The 16,657-nt window shown below is 49.3% G+C and overlaps 1 protein-coding gene and 1 long non-coding RNA gene across 5 annotated transcripts in view; one reads left to right on the top strand and one right to left on the bottom strand.

The window, feature by feature from the left end:
- The window catches only part of TTC7A (tetratricopeptide repeat domain 7A), a 114,465-nt gene extending 102,362 nt beyond the window's left edge, over nucleotides 1-12,103 (bottom strand). Inside the window, exons 1-2 of one of the 2 annotated variants that reach the window (XM_032840300.1) lie at nucleotides 11,640-12,103; nucleotides 3,256-3,419 (exon numbers count right to left, since the gene is read on the bottom strand). In XM_032840300.1, coding sequence (XP_032696191.1) covers nucleotides 3,256-3,419; nucleotides 11,640-11,823 — 348 coding nt within the window. In that variant the 5' untranslated portion in view covers nucleotides 11,824-12,103. The remainder of the gene's footprint in view (nucleotides 1-3,255; nucleotides 3,420-11,639) is intronic. The other variant, XM_032840302.1, reaches the window with a different exon arrangement.
- Nucleotides 11,706-16,657, top strand: LOC116856760. 3 transcript variants are annotated; one of them, XR_004380619.1, is made up of 5 exons: nucleotides 11,706-11,793; nucleotides 12,690-12,798; nucleotides 13,827-13,895; nucleotides 16,187-16,260; nucleotides 16,594-16,657. It is a non-coding gene; the product is annotated as an uncharacterized LOC116856760 (long non-coding RNA). The 3 variants fall into 3 exon arrangements; XR_004380618.1 differs by lacking the exon at nucleotides 11,706-11,793 and adding an exon at nucleotides 12,288-12,507; XR_004380617.1 differs by lacking the exon at nucleotides 11,706-11,793 and having other exon boundaries at nucleotides 12,514-12,798.

The following is a 16,657-nucleotide window of genomic DNA, read 5'->3' as shown; positions in this document are numbered from 1 at the left end:
GCATATCCGTCTTGCTTTTTGGTGTCAAGATGTTTTCTCTTTTATGGAGTGATGATACAAGATGGTAGCTTTCTTGTTGTTGGGTTGGTTTTTCTGTTTATTTTGTTTTCGTTTTTATTTGTTTTTTTGTTTTGTTTTAATGTCCTTACTGGGCAGAACGGGCCTAGTGTTGGCTGAGTGACGAACCTTTCCTGGGTCTCAGTTTCTTCCCTTGGAAAAGGGGGATAACAGTAACTCCCACAGCAGGTTACAGAGAGGACCAATGAGATGGCACAGTGCCTGGTGCTGTGGTGGGGGGAGGGAACAGCCAAAGTTACAGCTAAAGTTAGAACGGAGCTAGACAGGATGTCAGAGATCGCAGGCAGGAGGTTCCAAACTGCCCTGATGGGCCTCAGGACCCACCCTGCCCACCTCTCCCCCCACCTCATCAGAGCTACTCGAGATACTCAGCACTCCAGCTGGGGCTTCATCTGCTGCTAGGAGAGAAGTCCCCCAGCCACACCCTGGCCTTCAGGGTAAGACAGAGAATCCCACAAAGGACTTTTGATATTTGATTGTGCCTAATCAACAAGTTTTTGGCTTTGGCCTGAATAACCGTGACTATATGAGTGCTGCTGGTGCCTGTGTATGTCTTTCAGGAAGAAAGCATGGTAAAATCTGTTCTTTAGAAGCGTGATTGGGCATACAGATGGTTTTCCTGATCACATATGTGGATGCTATCCAGCCAACACAAAGAATGAAGTGTTGCCCTGGGGAGAGCTCCAAGTGAAAGTCTGGTCAAAAATGGATCCTATGGCTCTAGTAAGAAAAGAAAGCCCAATGTGTGTATATGTGTGTCCGTTAATGCACAGAGAAAGGTGTGTGGGGCACACACCAAATGGTGACCAGCGCTAAACTCTAGGGATGGGGGTGGCCTTGAGGCTGGCAAAGAAGAACTTTTATTTATTATTCAAACTTAATGACTTGTTAACAATAAGCCTGAGTTGTTTTACTGTAAAAACAATTTTTAGGGATCCCTGGGTGGCTCAGTCGGTTAAACCGCTGCCTTCAGCTCAGGTCATGATCCCAGGGTCCTGGGATCAAGTCCCACATCAGGCTCCTTGTTCAGCGGGGAGCCTGCTTTTCTCTCTCTGCCTCTGCCTGCCACTCTGCCTGCTTTTACTCGCTCGCTCTCTCACACAAATAAATAAAATCTTAAAAAAAAAAATTTAAATAGTTAACGGAGTCTGGAAAAGGAACAAAATTAAAAGGGAGGAAGGAGGGAGGAAGCTTGGGGTCCATTAATCGAGTTCAGCCCTTTTGACTGGCAGATGAGGAACTGGAGGGCCCAAGAGGTCAAGGGAGGTTCTCCAGGTCAAAGAGCTAGTTTGTTTAATGCAATACAAAACCTCCCACGCCTACAGTCATCCCTGCTGGAGGAGTCTGAAGGCAATATCCTTAAACTCCCCATATACTCCCACCACAGAAAAAGCCCCACACTTCTTGGCCTGGTATTTCAGTCCTCCCTCCCTGGCCCCAAAGTACCTCCATAACCTAATTTCTCACTGTTCCTTTTGATCCCGCTGATTGATGTACTTTAATGAAAATCTTCTAAAAGGAACCATTAAATGATATAGTGCTTCCTTCTTGGAATGCCCTATCCTACCTCTATATGTCAGAACCCTCCCCAGACCTTCAAGGTCCAGCCACTGTCCCCCCACCAACCACAAGAGTCCAATTCTAGTCCTACCATCACCCTGGGTTGACTCCCCACCTCACCCTAAGCAGTAGCCCCCTTGAACTTGCCCCTCACATACACTACTCCTGTGGCATGTGTCACAGTCCACCAAGGACAATCTGCCAAGAGGACTTATTTTCCAGTAAACCTGCAACCTGCCTGAGGGCAGGCTCCACACTGGATTCATCTTTAGCACCCTCAAAGTACAATGCCTTGTGCCCTCAGTCACCATAAATGCCTTTTTAAAAAAAGATTTTATTTATTTACTTGACAGACAGAAAGAGAGAGCATGAGCACAAGCAGGAGGAGCAGCCCACAAAGGGAGAAGCAGACTCTCCACGGAGCAAAGAGCCAGATACAGGACTCGATCCCAGGACCCTGGGATCATGACCTGAACTGAAGGCAGATGCCTAAGTGACTGAGCCACCCGGGTGTCCCACCATAAATGTTTAAGTCAATTAATCTATTACTCTGGAACATCTCTTGAAAAATCATGTCCTGTCTGGGTCTCTAATGATGTACCCATACCTCTTTTACAGCTCAGGATACACTGTAATCCAGACCAGTTTCAGACTTTAATGTACACAGGAAATTGCCAGGAGAGCTTGTTAACACAAGGATTCTGATCCAGATTTTGCATTCCCTGGATGATACCCATACTACAGGTGGTTGGACCGTGCTTGAAGCACCAAAGGTCTGGAGAGAGCTGATGATACTTCCCTGGGTGCCTTTTATACTGTAGGTGCTCAATAAATGCACATAGAATTAAACGGGCTTGCCCTGTTACTGAGCTCTTCTGTCATTAGCCAGCTTCACATGTTTGCCTGTTTCCAACCAAATCATGGGCTCACTAAGGTCTTATTTCCCTGGAACCCCCAAAGAGCCCAAAGGACCAGGCACATACTAGCTCAACCAAGCACTGTATAATGGAACTGTAACATAAACCACATGTATAATTTAAGTTTTCCTAGTAAAATTTTCTAATCACATTAAAAAAGGCAAAAATAGGGTGCCTGGGTGGCTTAGATCCTGGGGCCCTAGGATCAAGCCCTGAGTCAGGCTCCCTGCCCAGTGGACAGCCTGCTTGTCCCCCTTGTGCTCGTTCGCTCTCTTACTCTCTCTCAAACAAATAAATAAAATCTTTAAAAATATAGTTAAAAGAAATATTTCTAAAAAATCAAAACGGCAAAACTAAGTGAAATTAATATTAATAGGACATATTATTTAATCTAGGCTATCTAAAATATCGTCATCTGAATACGTAATCAGTATAAAGAATGAATCACCTTGAACACTCCTCATTTTGTGCTACATGGTCAGATTCCAGCATGTGTTTTCCACTTACAGCACATCTCAAGTTGGACTGGCCCCATTGCGAGTGCTGGAGAACCACACGCTGCTGGCGGCCGCTGTGCTGAACAGTGCGGAGCCAACCCTTCAGGGGGCCTTGCTGCTCAGATGACCAAATGAGCCAGGGACCCTGCGCACCAGCAGGTGGGAGGCAAGACAGAGAGGAGAGGAGGGGTCTGCCCACTTACAGACAGCCTCCCGTGGTTCAGAATACTACTCAGGTGGTTTCTGGCTTCATTCATCTTCGGCTCATTCTTCTCAGGCAAAGGGATGGAGTCTTTTATCTTGGCGTGGTTCTCCTTCAAACACTGCTCCAGGAGGGCCTCGGCCAGGAGCAACTTCCCAAGGTCATCTGAAAAACAGGGCAAGGATCCCCTGAACACGGTAGATCCCCTGACACTAGCCCATGTCCCTGTAGCCACCCAGCCACCCCACCCCAGCACAGGAGCAGCCCGAATCTGAGAAAAGAAATAAAGACCCAGTTTTCATAAAGTTAAACAGCCTTGAGAGTCAAAACACAGGCATTCTATCATACTCACAGCACAAACTGCCTCTTTGGGTTCATTTTCTGTAGTTTAGTGGCTGGGGAGGCAAAGTTCCTAAGACCGGGGATAAATTCCCAGAATTTCAGAATTTAAAATGAGGGACAAAGTCACACCCATGCCCCATTGTGGGTAGCAAGTTCTTACTACAAGAAGGAATCCCGCCCCCCAAAACCAACCCAAGAGGAAAAATATCGGAGGCAACTTAATGCATTTTCATGAGCTCCCAATTTCCGTATAACCAGAGTTGGTTTTCTGTACTTTTACGGTATTTTACCATAACCAGGGATAACCTAGCAATGAAAGCAAAGAGTTAAGGTGGGAAGCAGATGCACTGGTGGAGCAGGGCAAATCCACGGACATGTCCAGTCCTGGCACTCTCTGGAGTTCTCTCCGTATGTCAGCCTATCTCCAGACCTCACTGCCCGGCAGGGGAATTTGTACTGTTTGGTTCTATCTGCCACCTCCCCACACAGCACTGAAACCTCCAGGCTTGTGACCACCACATGCCTGCTACCCATAGCAGTAGCGACCCCGGGAATGGGTGGGACCCCCAGGGCTCTGAGATCACATGTGGTTTCACGACCACCTTTTGGTGGCTGTGCTCAGTGTGAAAGGTTCGCTGCCCCTTCCCTGCAACCAGGGTGAGGACCAGGCCCACCACCCCACAGAAGTTCCCAGCATACAGCTGCCAAGGGAACCGGACCCTCTCCACGGCTGGGTGAGGAAGCCAAGAGGCTCGGGGAGTCACGGGCCAACCCAAAATGCCTCCAGGAAGGTTTGCTTGGACCCCAGGCTTCCCAGAGCCCTTTCTACTTGCCAGGATGGCGTTCTTAGACCCATCCAGGAATGCCACTCCTTACTCTCAGGACCCCTGCAGTTTGCTCACAGCTCAAACCCATGGAATCCAAATTGCAGGCCTCTCTCCCCGGAGAGAAAATTCCCCGCAGAGAACAGCCTGAAAGCCCAGGTCCCAGAGAACAGTCCCTGGAGGTTTTCCCTCTGAGGATGCCACAGTCTATTAGTGATCCTTTGCTGTCTGTCCCGTGATTTCGAAAATTAACATTTGGAGAAACTGCCCAAAAAAGTTCTTGTCCAAGCTATCCTCTGTCCCCGGTGGTGCAGAAGTGGGTGGGACCTCTCGAAAGACCCTGATGATGTGTATCAAAACTACATGCACCCCATCGACTCCACAATCCCACTGCTACAGAGGGAGGTCTTGGCACATGTGTACAATGACTGATAGAGAAAGTCACTCAGCATTATTTATAATAGTGGAAAATTAGAGACAACTTTTATGTCCGTCGACAGGAGGCTGATTAAATAAAGCATAGCACTTCCATAAAAAGGGACACCGCACTGCCACAGAAAGGAATGAGAAGGTCTGTCTGTGCTGTTGGAGAATGAACTCCAAGACAAATCAGTAAGAAAGCAGAGGGCACACAGCAGACACAAACGTGTGTTTATGTATAAACACGTGACGGGACACACACATATCCCGATGGCCTTCCTGGCTTACAGGGAAGGTGGCAGAGACGGAAAGAGGCTTTTCACTCTTTACTTTTTGGTCCCTTTGGAAGGTTGACCCAGGGGACTATATTATCTAGGCAAAAATAAAATTTGAGGGGCGCCTGGGTGGCTCAGTGGATTAAAGCCTCTGCCTTCGGCTCGGGTCATGATCCCAGGGTCCTGGGATCAAGCCCCACATCAGGCTCTCCGCTCAGCGGGGAGCCTGCTTCCCCCTCTCTCTGCCTGCCTCTCTGCCTACCTGTGATCTCTCTCTCCGTCAAATAAATAAATAAAATCTTTAAAAAAATAAAAACAATAAAAAAAATAAAATCTAAGTCAACTCAAGAATGAAAGACAATCTTTTCCCTTTCTAAATCTCAGCTAGGAGGAGGGCTGGGCTGCTGAGCGGTGGGGGCCTGAGCAGCATTCCCGAGCTGCGGGCCACCGGGCCTGGGGCTGTCCCTCTCCAACCTGGTTTGCACCTGTTCAACCAGAGGAGTGTTAGGAACCTGCTCCCTCTGAGGCAACTGAGTTTCTCCCACCATAGTCCTGCTGGGCTGGTTTCTCACTCACCTGCTGCTCCCCACCAGGTCCTGCCTCCAGCACCCAATGGCCGGAGCTGGCTCTGCTGTTCCTTTCAAGCCCAGAGAAACCAGCTTCCTCCCCAGCAACCCTGAATCTGGAAATACTCCCCAGGGCACACACCTCTCCTCAAAAGAAGGGGTGTGTCCTCTGAACACGTGCTGCTACAAGTGTGGTGGGTGGACTGGGGTGGTCTGTGTCTGTCACCCAGTTGATTATAATGTGACAAAATAATTTTGAATCTGTTGACTTGAATAATAAAAAAATGAGAGGCAGCTAAAAAAACAAAAAAATAAAAAAGACATGAAAGTAAGCACTACCCTGACCATAGAGTCCCTTTCACTGCAAAAGGGGGGGGGGGGCGGGTGTTTGCTGAGGGCCTACTGAGTGCCGACTACTTTATTGTACAGTATCCTTTAATCTGCATGGCCCTAAAAGGTGGATATTACTACCATTTTATAGACGATAATAAAGATACGTAATATTGCTATGGTCCCAGCCCACAACAACTTCATACCACATTTGGTGACCCAACCACAGGCCGTCTGCCCTGCAGCCCATGCAGACCAGAGCTCCTGGTGGTTTAGAAATAAAGAAGTCTCAGGGCTGTGAACAGTACGTTCAAAGGTAATAGTAATTCCAAGTAATAGGACTTCCAAATAGGAATTCCAGTAGCAATTCCAAAGGCAGGGATAAGAATTGTTCTTACTGTCACATACCTGTGAGTTTCAGACCGTTCTGTAAACTAACACTTCCCGGCCTTCTCACGCCACTTGTGCACCACTCCCTGCCCCGCCCCCACCCCTGCCCTTCACCCCCCACACAGAGTCTGTGTTTGGTTTAGCAGACATTCAGCAGGTGTTGGGAACTGAACTGACTTTCTTTTCTTCTTTGCCCACATCATTTCCCTCTCTACTCTGCCATCCTTCCCCTTCCTCTGACCATCCCACCATTCCCAACTGGTCAGACTATGAGACTGAAGACTATTTTAGAATTAAAAGTTCTAGATTTCCAGTTGTTCAATAAGAATCCAGGTGGTTTTGAGGCTTTCCCATTCTTCCTTCTCTGAAGGAAAAATATGGCTCTTTATCATCTTGTCTGAAACCTACTCCTTATCCAGATTTGGATAAAGTATTCCAGCTTCTCCCCTTCCTGACAGTGAAACAGATTCTGGAAGCCTGAGTAGGGATTCGTGCAGCCCAGTCCAGCCCCCTACCCTGGGCAGAGGCCCTGAGGAGGCCCCCACTGAGGCCCCTCAGGCTCCCCACCCACCTGGTTTTGAAGGCTTCTAGCAGCTACCTTCCCATCTGCTCTCAGGGTGCTAAGTTCCAGGGACCCACTTCATAGATACCTGCCCCTTCCCCAGAAACCACATTTGCAGGGCGGTGCCCCATCTCCCCAGCCTGCCGATCTGCAGTCAGAAACCTGGGTCCAGCCCGGTACGCCCTTCCCCACGAAGTCAAACGGGGACACAGTGGTCTCTGCAGCTGCTTACCACACAGGACCACAGAGGGCTGGGAACTTGTAACCGCAGCGAGAGGAGGAAGAGGCCAGAACTAGGGAGAGGCCACCTGCCTCAAACACACCCCCTCTAACACCAACTGAAGAAACGCTCAGAACAATCTCTTAAAAAAAAAAAAAAAAAAGTCATTTAGTTAAAAAAGAAAAAAAAAAAGATGGGGGGTGACTACAGATTAGACTCTAGATGGGTGGCTATATAGAAAGAGGGGCAGACAAGTGATAAAGTAAGTACAGCTTAATTTTGCCGAATGTTTGAGATTTTCATAAAAAAAAAAAAAATACTGCGGGAGAAAAGAGGCACCCAAACTACTAAGCAAATGCAATATGTAGGATACCAATTGTAGCAAATGAACTGTAAAATTAAATCATTAGATTTTAACAGTGGGGGTGGGGGGTGGGGGGTGGGGGTGATAATAGTATGGTGGTTTTGGTTTTTCAAAAGAGCTCTTATTTGGCCAAAAAAGAAAGGATTATACAATTGATTACATAAAAATAGAAGACTGCAAAAAGGAAAGAAATTTCAACCCACTATCTAAACCATCATCTTATCTCACACCAAATCATCTTGTCTATGACATTCTGACTTACTGAAATCCTCCCTTCTCTTTACAATTCTTTAGTGTAACAGACCTCTGATCTTAATTAAGGAAAACCACTCTTGGGGCACCTGGGTGGCTCAGACGGTTAAGTGTCCGCCTTCAGCTCAGGTCATAATCCCAGAGTCCTGGGATGGAGTTCCGCATGGGGCTCCCCGCTCAGCAGGGAGCCTGCTTCTCCCTCTCCCTCTATTGCTCCCCCTGCTTGTGTTCTTTCACTCTCTCTCTCAAATAAATAAGTAAAATCTTAAAAAAACAAAAACAAAAACCTTTTTTTTTTTTTTAGGATCCTACACTGGTTCCCAAGGGTCACCCCTTCTTTAGGTATGTGCTTACACTCCACTGTAAATAAATCTCTTTGCAACTGAAAGCGTTCTTATTAATAAGTACCTACTACAGTATTCAGTGTGGGGGAAAAAAATAGGTTGGGGTGTAGCTCAAACAAGATCATTCTTGAGTTCATAATCACTGACGCTGATTAATGGATACATGGGATTCATTGTTCTGCTTTTCTGAGGTTGTGGAAATTTTTCATAATATTCATTTCTTTTTCTTTAAACTGCCTGGATGGGTTCTTTGTTTTTACATGAACCAACTCCATCACAGCCAGCCACACTCTGGGGTTCCCCTGCTCCATCCTGACCGAATCTAAGCCGGATGTGTTTGAGAGCAAATGTGCAAACAGGGGCACTTCCCCGCTGGGCAGGTGGTGGGAGCAGCCTCCCCAGAGAAGAGGGGGCAGGGGCCCCTCAACCTGAGCATCTCCTGACTCTTCACTCCCACCAGACCCCACAGAGGACACTCCCCCAGGGAGTCCTCCCCTCTGGCCCCCTGAACTGAAAAACATGGCCTGGGAGTGGTTTTAGCTTCTGTAGGAAACCCTGCAGATACAAGCTGGGCTCAGGGCCTCCGTTTGCAAAATGGGGTTCAACTGGGGCTTAGCTCCCCGCCTCAATATGTTCCCTCTCCTCTCCTCAAATATGTAACTGTTGAAGCTTCTGGTCACTGACTCTAAGAGTCTAACAGGCCATGTAGTACAATAAGAATCTCCCTTCAGGATTGAAGGGGTCAGTGCTACACCGCTGCAAAAAACTCAGTTCCTCGAGTGATCAAGGAACCATGAGGAGAGAATCAATATAGCAGACAATGCAAAAAGTGCTCTATGCATAGGTTTAGGAGTCATTTATTTTCCTTCCTTGTGTGTGTGTGTGCCTGTGTGTGCTGAGATAGTGTATCCAGATTTAACAGTGGGAGAAAAATCATTTGCAGAACCAAACTCAAAAGTTGGCGGGAGAGACTCCACTGCTCCCCTGAGTCTCCCTCCTTGTGCCAGGCAGTCCCCACAGTGAAGCCAAGCCAGGTGCCTCATGCCCCGCCCCCACGTTCACTAGTGGTAGACCTGGTGGCAGGAACGGAGGCTTGTATACAGGCTCTGCCACATACACATTACATGACCTCTTTGGGCCTTGGTGTCCCGACATCTAAAATGGAAACAATAAGTCCTGCTCTCCCTACAAGGTTGTTTACAAGAATTAAAAAAAAAAAAATAGGGAAAGCATTTTATAACCATACAATACCATTTATAAACTGTATCATATCAGTGTTTCCCAATATTGCTTCATAGAATATGGTCAAGGCAAGTTTGAGAAATGTGCTACTTATACTCTAACCTTGGCTTGTACATCATAGGCAAGTGAACATATTAAAGGCGCTGAAGGACTGCCTGGGTGGCTCAGTTTGGGTTGTGATTGCAGGGACCTGGGATTAAGCCCCACACTGGGCTCCCTGCTTTGTGGGGAGTCTGCTTCTCCTTCTCCCTCTGCCCCTTCTTAAGATCATGCTCTCTCTCTCTCTCACTCATTCTCTCTCAAATAGGTAACTAAAATCTTTGTTAAAAAAAATTAAATAAAGGGGCACCCGGGTGGCTCAATTGTTAAGCGTCTGCCTTCAGCTCAGGTCATGATCCCAGAGTCCTGGGATCGAGCCCCATTATCAGGCTCCCTGCTCTGCCCAAAGCCTGCTTCTCCCTCTCCCCCTTCCCCTGATTGTATTCCCTCTCTCACTGTCTCTCTCTCTCAGTCAAATAAACAAATAAATCTTTTTTAAAATAAATAAGTAAATAAAAATAAAGGCTCTGAAAAGTCCTGCAGTTAAAAAAAAAGTCTGTTTAATACTCTTGAATCTATTAGGTCCAGTTTCTTTACTTTTTGGCCTCCCTAAGTTCTTTCTTCTTGGAATACCAATTAACTATGTAATCTCCTTGAGACCTCTAAAAAGCAGTTTAGGAAATGCAGACCCATATGAAGTTGAGGAGGTCAAGTTCCTGTGTTGGCCCAGCCTGTTTCTCTGTGCAGCCAACCTTACTCAGATTCTTAACTCACCCAGGCCCCAGTGCTCTTTGTATGGGTCCATTTCCTTTCCACACTCAGAAGCCCCACACCACTACATCGCTCCTCACCGGCATGCTCAGCCTGATCTCAAAGCCCCAAACTGTCTGTCTGTCTGTCTCTGTCACTAGCCCCCTCAGCATCTTTCTATCCTTCTCCTCATTGGGCAAACACACTTTGCCCTTCCCAACCCCAGCCTGAGGCCAGCACACATTCTGCTGCTTCCCCAAAATTCCTTTTCCTCTGAGCTCCACCATCTACCACACAATTGCCCTCTAGTGACCTCGCTGCTTCCCCATCCCTTTTGGCAACTCCTCCCACTGGGACTTTGTGCTACACATCATTAAGAGGTTACAGTGCCAGTGGTTAAAAGGATATACTCAGAAGCCTGGATTCGAATCCTGCTTCTACCACTTATTGACTAGATGATCAAGTTATTTAACTTCTCAGAGCCTCTGTCTCCATTATCTGTAAGTGAGGCAAACAAGAGTGCCTTCTTCATGGGGTTGTTGGGAAGAATTAATGAGTTGACTGAAATGCTTAGTAGGACAGTGCCTGGCACACAGTGAGTGCTGGGTAAGTGTTAGCTATGACTACTACTACTATTATTATTATTCCACAGGCTGGGCAGTCTTTAAACCTCTTCATATCTGCATTCATTGACTCCCTGATTCCTTCCACAAGGCTCTAAAGTGGTGGTGCACGAAGAGGGCAGGGGGAGGGCGCTCCAGCCTGAGCTGTGGGCACCAGGAACAGGATTTGAGGCTGGAGACTGGGGCGGGGTATTACCCCCTGACTGCCACATCGGGGTGCTTTCCCGCCCCAGAGTAAGAGCCCAGCCCAGCCAAACCAGCCCTACTGCCAAAGTCACCGAGTGCCAGGGCTAGATGGGTCCCGAGCCCGACCGCAGATGAGGAAACTGAGGCTTAGCCGGCCTCTTCCCCACTGCACCACCCCACCCTGGCACTCTCGCCAACGCAGCCCTGTCTGCTGTGGACAGAGCACTGTTGTCAACTGGACTCGGAGGTTGGGGCAGGAGGTGAGGCCAAGAAGAGAGACAGACAGCCTTCACCTGAAGGAGTTTAGGGACCGGGTGCGGGGTGGAGGGACGGCGTTAGGAGTCCAGCTCTTGCTCAGAGCTGATCCGTGCAGATACCACCATTTCACAGCAGGCGGAGCTGCCCACATGATCCCAAAGGGCAGGGAGCGAGAGCCGTTTCTCTCTCTCCCCCAAAGCGCCCAAACCTGCATGTGGTTTTTCTCCTGCGGCGTAAGAACCTTCCTCGTTACTCTGGTTGCTCCTAAAACCAGCACTACAGGAAGGGTAATACCGAAGGCGGCCGTCGCGCCCGGGGAGCAGTCGGGCCCGCTTCCTGGAGGAGGCGGCGCGCTTTGCGCGCAGGGCGCTCGGGAGCCAGCCTCCTCCCTCACTCACCGGTGTCCAGCGAGGTGATCGCGGCGCTCGGGCTGGTTCGCCGGTTGCCTCCGCCGCCGGGCACAACGAGCGTCTGCAGCTGCCGGACCAGCTCGGGCATGCGGTCCCAGTGGCCCTCGGCGCGGCAGCGCTCCAGCTCGCTCTCCACCTTCAGGTGGGAGCCGTGCGCGCCCTTCGCAGCCATCTTCGCGCGGGCGCTGTCATGGGAGGCGCGGCCGAGAAGTGGAGACCCGGCCGGGGGCGGCGTCCCGGCTGGGGCGCACACGCGGGCGGGGACGGCGGGGGCGCGGGAGGCGGCCGGGGCCCAGGCGGCAGCGGGGGCCCTGGCGGCGGCCGGCGGGCGGTGGCAGCAGCAGCAGCACCCAGCGCACCGCCCGGTGCCTCCGGGCTGGGGCTCCGGCTGCGCGGCCCGGACGCGTCCAGGAGCAGCCTCCGCCTCCGCTGCAGCAGCTCCTGGCGCTGCTGCCGCCGCCGCTGCTGCAGCTGCTGCCACAGCCCCCGCCCCGGGCCCGGGCGCCGCCAGCTGCGGACCCGCCCCTGGCCGCTGCTCCACCTCCGCGGGGGCGTGGCGCGGCCTCGGCGAGCCGGGCGCGCCGGCGGCCAGCGCGGCCACAGCAGCCAGGCGCGCGACGAGCGCTCGCGGCCGCCCCGCCGCCAGCGCCAGGCCCCCGCCGCCGCCGACTCGGCGCTCACTTTAATACTGCGCGGGGCCCCGGCGCCCAGGGGCGCCTCGCTCCCCGCCCCCTCCCCATCCCATCGGGGCCCTTGGCCTGGGGACCCCCGCCCCGGCTTTGTGTGGTGGCCTCGTCACCGGCGCTGCCCCTGGCACGTCACAAATCCGGCCGGCCCGTCGCCCCCGCCTGCGAGAGTGAGCCTCCCCGGGAGCTGGCCTTGCTGGGACGCGCTGCCCTGCGCGCCACCTCCGCTCCCCTCCGGGTTCCCGGGGATGCTCCCGCTGGAGACGCGGGCAGAGCGCAACAGGCGGTTCGGAGTTCGTCGACTCTCTGGGTGTCTACACTCTGAGAGACTTTTCATTTTCTTTTTTAACAGCGGAGTTCCTCTTTCCAACCTGATTACCCCGCACGACCTGGCTGGCCTGTCCTCTGCGGACTCCCGTTACCCTGGAGTTCTTAAAGGCGTTAAGCTGTTTTCCAGCTTGGTATTTCTTTCTTAATTCTGCTCTGTGATCAAAACTCGCGGCAGGGCTTAGCCTGGCGCCCGTGGGGTACTAAGGAGTTCGAGGGATTACAGGGTGGCCTGAAGGAGAAGGGACTGGTTAGGAGGGGCCCGCCTCCGGGGCTGCTTGCCGTACAGTGTGAGGATTGAGGCCATGATGCAAGAAATCACAGCGACACCAAAAAGCTCCCTGTATGTAAGTGACAGACATATTGCATAGTGCAGACCGAAGACTCCAAAGTGAAAGTCAGGGCAAGCTTTTAAGTATAGTACAGACTCGTCTAAGAGTTAGGAGTCCACCTTCCCGCTGAAGGTGGAGAGCTTCGCCACTCTCTGACGCATGACCCCGGGAGTAGGCTTGACCACTTTTGGTGTCAGGAGACTCCAATATTTCGCACTTCAGGACTTCTCTAACTGTGGTAAGGTTTCTGTCCAGCAGATCCCAGGGTCCTGGCGATTTAGTCATCCCCTCAGCTCTTTGCTATCTAGGATTACCTGTTGAAGGCCAATCTTCTGCTCCCCACCCCAAAGCCCTGTTGGTTGGACACCCTCCAATCCAGGTTCCAAATGCAGCTCCATTCCTTGCTGGGGCACAGCGTTTTCTGACTTAACTGCTGCTCTGAGCACCTGGAGTCTGTTCTGAACGCCCAGGGGCCCGAAAATAGACAAAGGAAAACAGGGACAGCCCTAGCAGTTGGAATTTAGGGCTGGTTTACTCCATTTACACAAACACCATGCCTATTTCTGTCAACTCCTCTAACTGGCATCTGGTTAGCCTTTGGCTGCCCTTTCTTGTCACCAGAACCAGCTTTCCGTTGGAGAGAGCTGTGCATGTCCTTTGGATGAGGGTACCCTAAGAATACCCTGCCTCAGTTCTGACATGCCCCAGAGTCAGCCCTGGGGCAGGCAGGGGACAGCAGAGTTGAGGAGGGGAAAGCAACCCTGATAGAAATAAGCAAACCTCCCCTCCTCCCTTTTTTCTCCCTCTTCCTTTGCCAACCCTGCTCCCAGGTTGCAGGACTCTGAGAAACTAACTGAAGAATTGCGGCTTTTTCCTTTGATTCATGCACCAAGATTTGTGTGAGTATGGGGCATGGGAGAGAGGAACACAATATCATGGTTAGATCTTCCAATGAGCTGGTCCTCAACAGTGCAGTCACATTTCTGGTCCCTTTGTAGTTCTTTTCCAGCAGAGATAAGCCCCCAGCCTGCTAGTGACCAGCATTTTTCAGGGGCGTAGAGCCTGTAGGAATGAGAGCAAAGAGCAACCATGATTGTATTAGTAATATTAGCCAAAATACAAGGCATGTGAAAAGTGTGGTGCTAGTTTTTATTTTTTAATAATCTGAAATCTCTCGGATGAGAGTTTGGGACAAATTCTGATAAAGATTGTCGTGCTTTGTGAGCTGCAAAATGGCTACCAAAATAACTTGTTGATCAGGAGAAGCTGGGTTGATTGCTTAACAGAGTGACTGACTGATAGTCTTAGCACAGCTAAGACTGCCTGACAGTCTTAGCACCTCGGAGAAAGTCTTGGAGTTCACAGGAGGTAAATCGACTTACCAAGAAACGTGTAACTAATTTTAGGAAGCAATGAAGATGGTAGTGAATGAAGGACCAGCCAAGCTGACAAAAGACTCTACTAGTTCAGATGCTACCCCTCAACAAGGTGGGGAGGCTCTTGCCACTGGATCACAAGAGAAGCGGGTCTCGATTCTAACGAAGTTAAGGGCTTGGAGAGATCTCTCTCATGTGCTTATAGGTTGAAGGTTTATGACATTTAGGCCCAGAATGGGAGGGTACTGAAGAGCTAATCTGAATTCAGAAAATGTCTGTTTATGTTCGGGTTCCCAGGGAAAAGGTTTGGTTAGCAAGGACGTGAGTAGGTCAAATTAATGGAGTGCCCTTTTCAGAGAAGTTAGGAATGTTCTGCCTGCAGTGGCCTAAGGAGCCTCATAATTGTCTTTGTTATTGGCCAGACACACTTTGCACAGCTCATTGTCTGGAGTAAGGGATTTTCCTCCATGGGATGTCTTGTCTTGTAAACTGAGTAAACTGAGGCATAGTGGTCTCCCAGGTACTATTGTTGATTTTCCCTAGTGAAGACAAGTATTAACTTTTGTGATTTAAAGAGACACCAAAGAGGGGCACCTGGCTGGCTTGGTGGGTGGAGTGTGAGACTCTTGATCTTGGGGTTGTGAGTTCAAGCCTCATGTTGAGTGTAGAGATTACTTAAAAAATAATTTTTTTTAAAAATAAAATGTTTAAAAAGATAAAGAGACAGGATGCCTGGGTGGCTCAGTGGGTTAAGCCTCTTTGGCTCAGGTCATGATCTCAGGGTCTTGGGATTGAGCCCCACATCTGGCTTTCTGCCCAGCAGGAAGCCTGCTTCCCCCTCTCCCTCTGCCTGCCTCTCTGCCTACTTGTGATCTCTCTCTCTCTCTCTGTCAAATAAATACATTAAATTAAAAAATAAAGAGACACCAAAGAAAGTACGACACAAATCTACAACTGTAAAACACATATCTCTGTAGTCCCTGAAGATAGAATATTATTTGAGTTTGATCCTAGCCCTGGGGTCCTAAATGAATCTATCTTCCTGTCCACTGGGTTTTTCAACTGAGAGGATAAGAGTGTCACGAAGACTGGAACAAGGTATGAGACTCCTTTCTCTTTATGGCTTTTGGTTATTAGTTTTATCCCTTCTTTTCTCACCTTGTTTTAGAGGCTATTATGCAAGTTTGGGTAGAGATTAACCTTGATGGGTTTAGCTCCAGTAGAATATCATAATTTTTACTGATAAAAGAGCTTTAATCTGCTTGATTTACACACAGAAGTACTGATAAATCATTAACTGAATGAGCCAGGATCTTATTATGAATAGGGCCGTCCTCTGGGACCAGACCAGAAGGAAGAGACCATCGGGGGAAATATTTAATATGGCAGTTCCATTCACACAGTAAATCCCTTGCTATTAAGTTAATGAGTATGGTGTTCCTTGGTTAAAGGTTTGAGGCTGATGGTTATGGGGCAGGCGGGCCTGGGGAAGGTATGGTGAGGATAAATGTGTGACTGGAGTAGTTTGAAGACTGCAAGGAAAAGGTGGTGTAGTAGTGGTCAGGCTTAAGATTGGTATTTTTGTGTCCATATCAGTAAAACATCTGTAAGGTTTCCTTTAATTTTCAGAGAAAGGTTTCCTTGTGGGTTTAAGAGTAGAGAAACTGAACACCTTCACTGATACCTCCATTGTTCATTTCTTAGTTTTAGAACTCTTTCAAAATATTCAGCAGGGTTTTGGAGGTCTGGCCACGGGGCTCTTTCCCATTCTAGTTTTTGCTTACATGTTAACGCTCCTCTATTTCTGGTTCAAGTGCATTCGCAAAAGGATAAGAGAGCAACCAGGATCACGTCTGCTCCAGGATCAACTCCTGCGTGCTGTCTATAGGTATTAACCTATCCCTGAGGTCTCCATCACACGTCCCCTTTTTTGGCTTGAACAACTGAATCAGAGCACAGTCTATTTTCCCAGGAAAGACAGAGGATAGCCTCCAAAAGAGCCTGAGAACTCTATAGCTTTTCTAAACCCCTTCGGTTCCCTGTGCACTTGAAGGCCTTTTTAGTCACCACTAGGGATCTTCCCATTCTGATTTTTTCATTGAACTTCTTCCATCTAAGGGTCATACTCACATAGGAGTTACCTGAAATATATGTGGCTGCTCTGGGCTATACGTTCCTCAAATTATTCTAAATTCCTCTGCAATGTTTCTCTCTTGTTTAGGCCCTGCATAGTCTCTGGCAATGGCTTTCAGCTGAGAATGAAATCAGAGCTTAGAATCCACCAT

The sequence above is a fragment of the Lontra canadensis genome, unplaced genomic scaffold, assembly GCF_010015895.1.
Source record: "Lontra canadensis isolate GAN:19392208 unplaced genomic scaffold, GSC_riverotter_1.0 scaffold112, whole genome shotgun sequence".
NCBI lineage: Eukaryota > Metazoa > Chordata > Mammalia > Carnivora > Mustelidae > Lontra > Lontra canadensis.
Note: the sequence above shows the minus strand (reverse complement) of the source record. Positions and strands in the feature narration are given on the sequence as shown.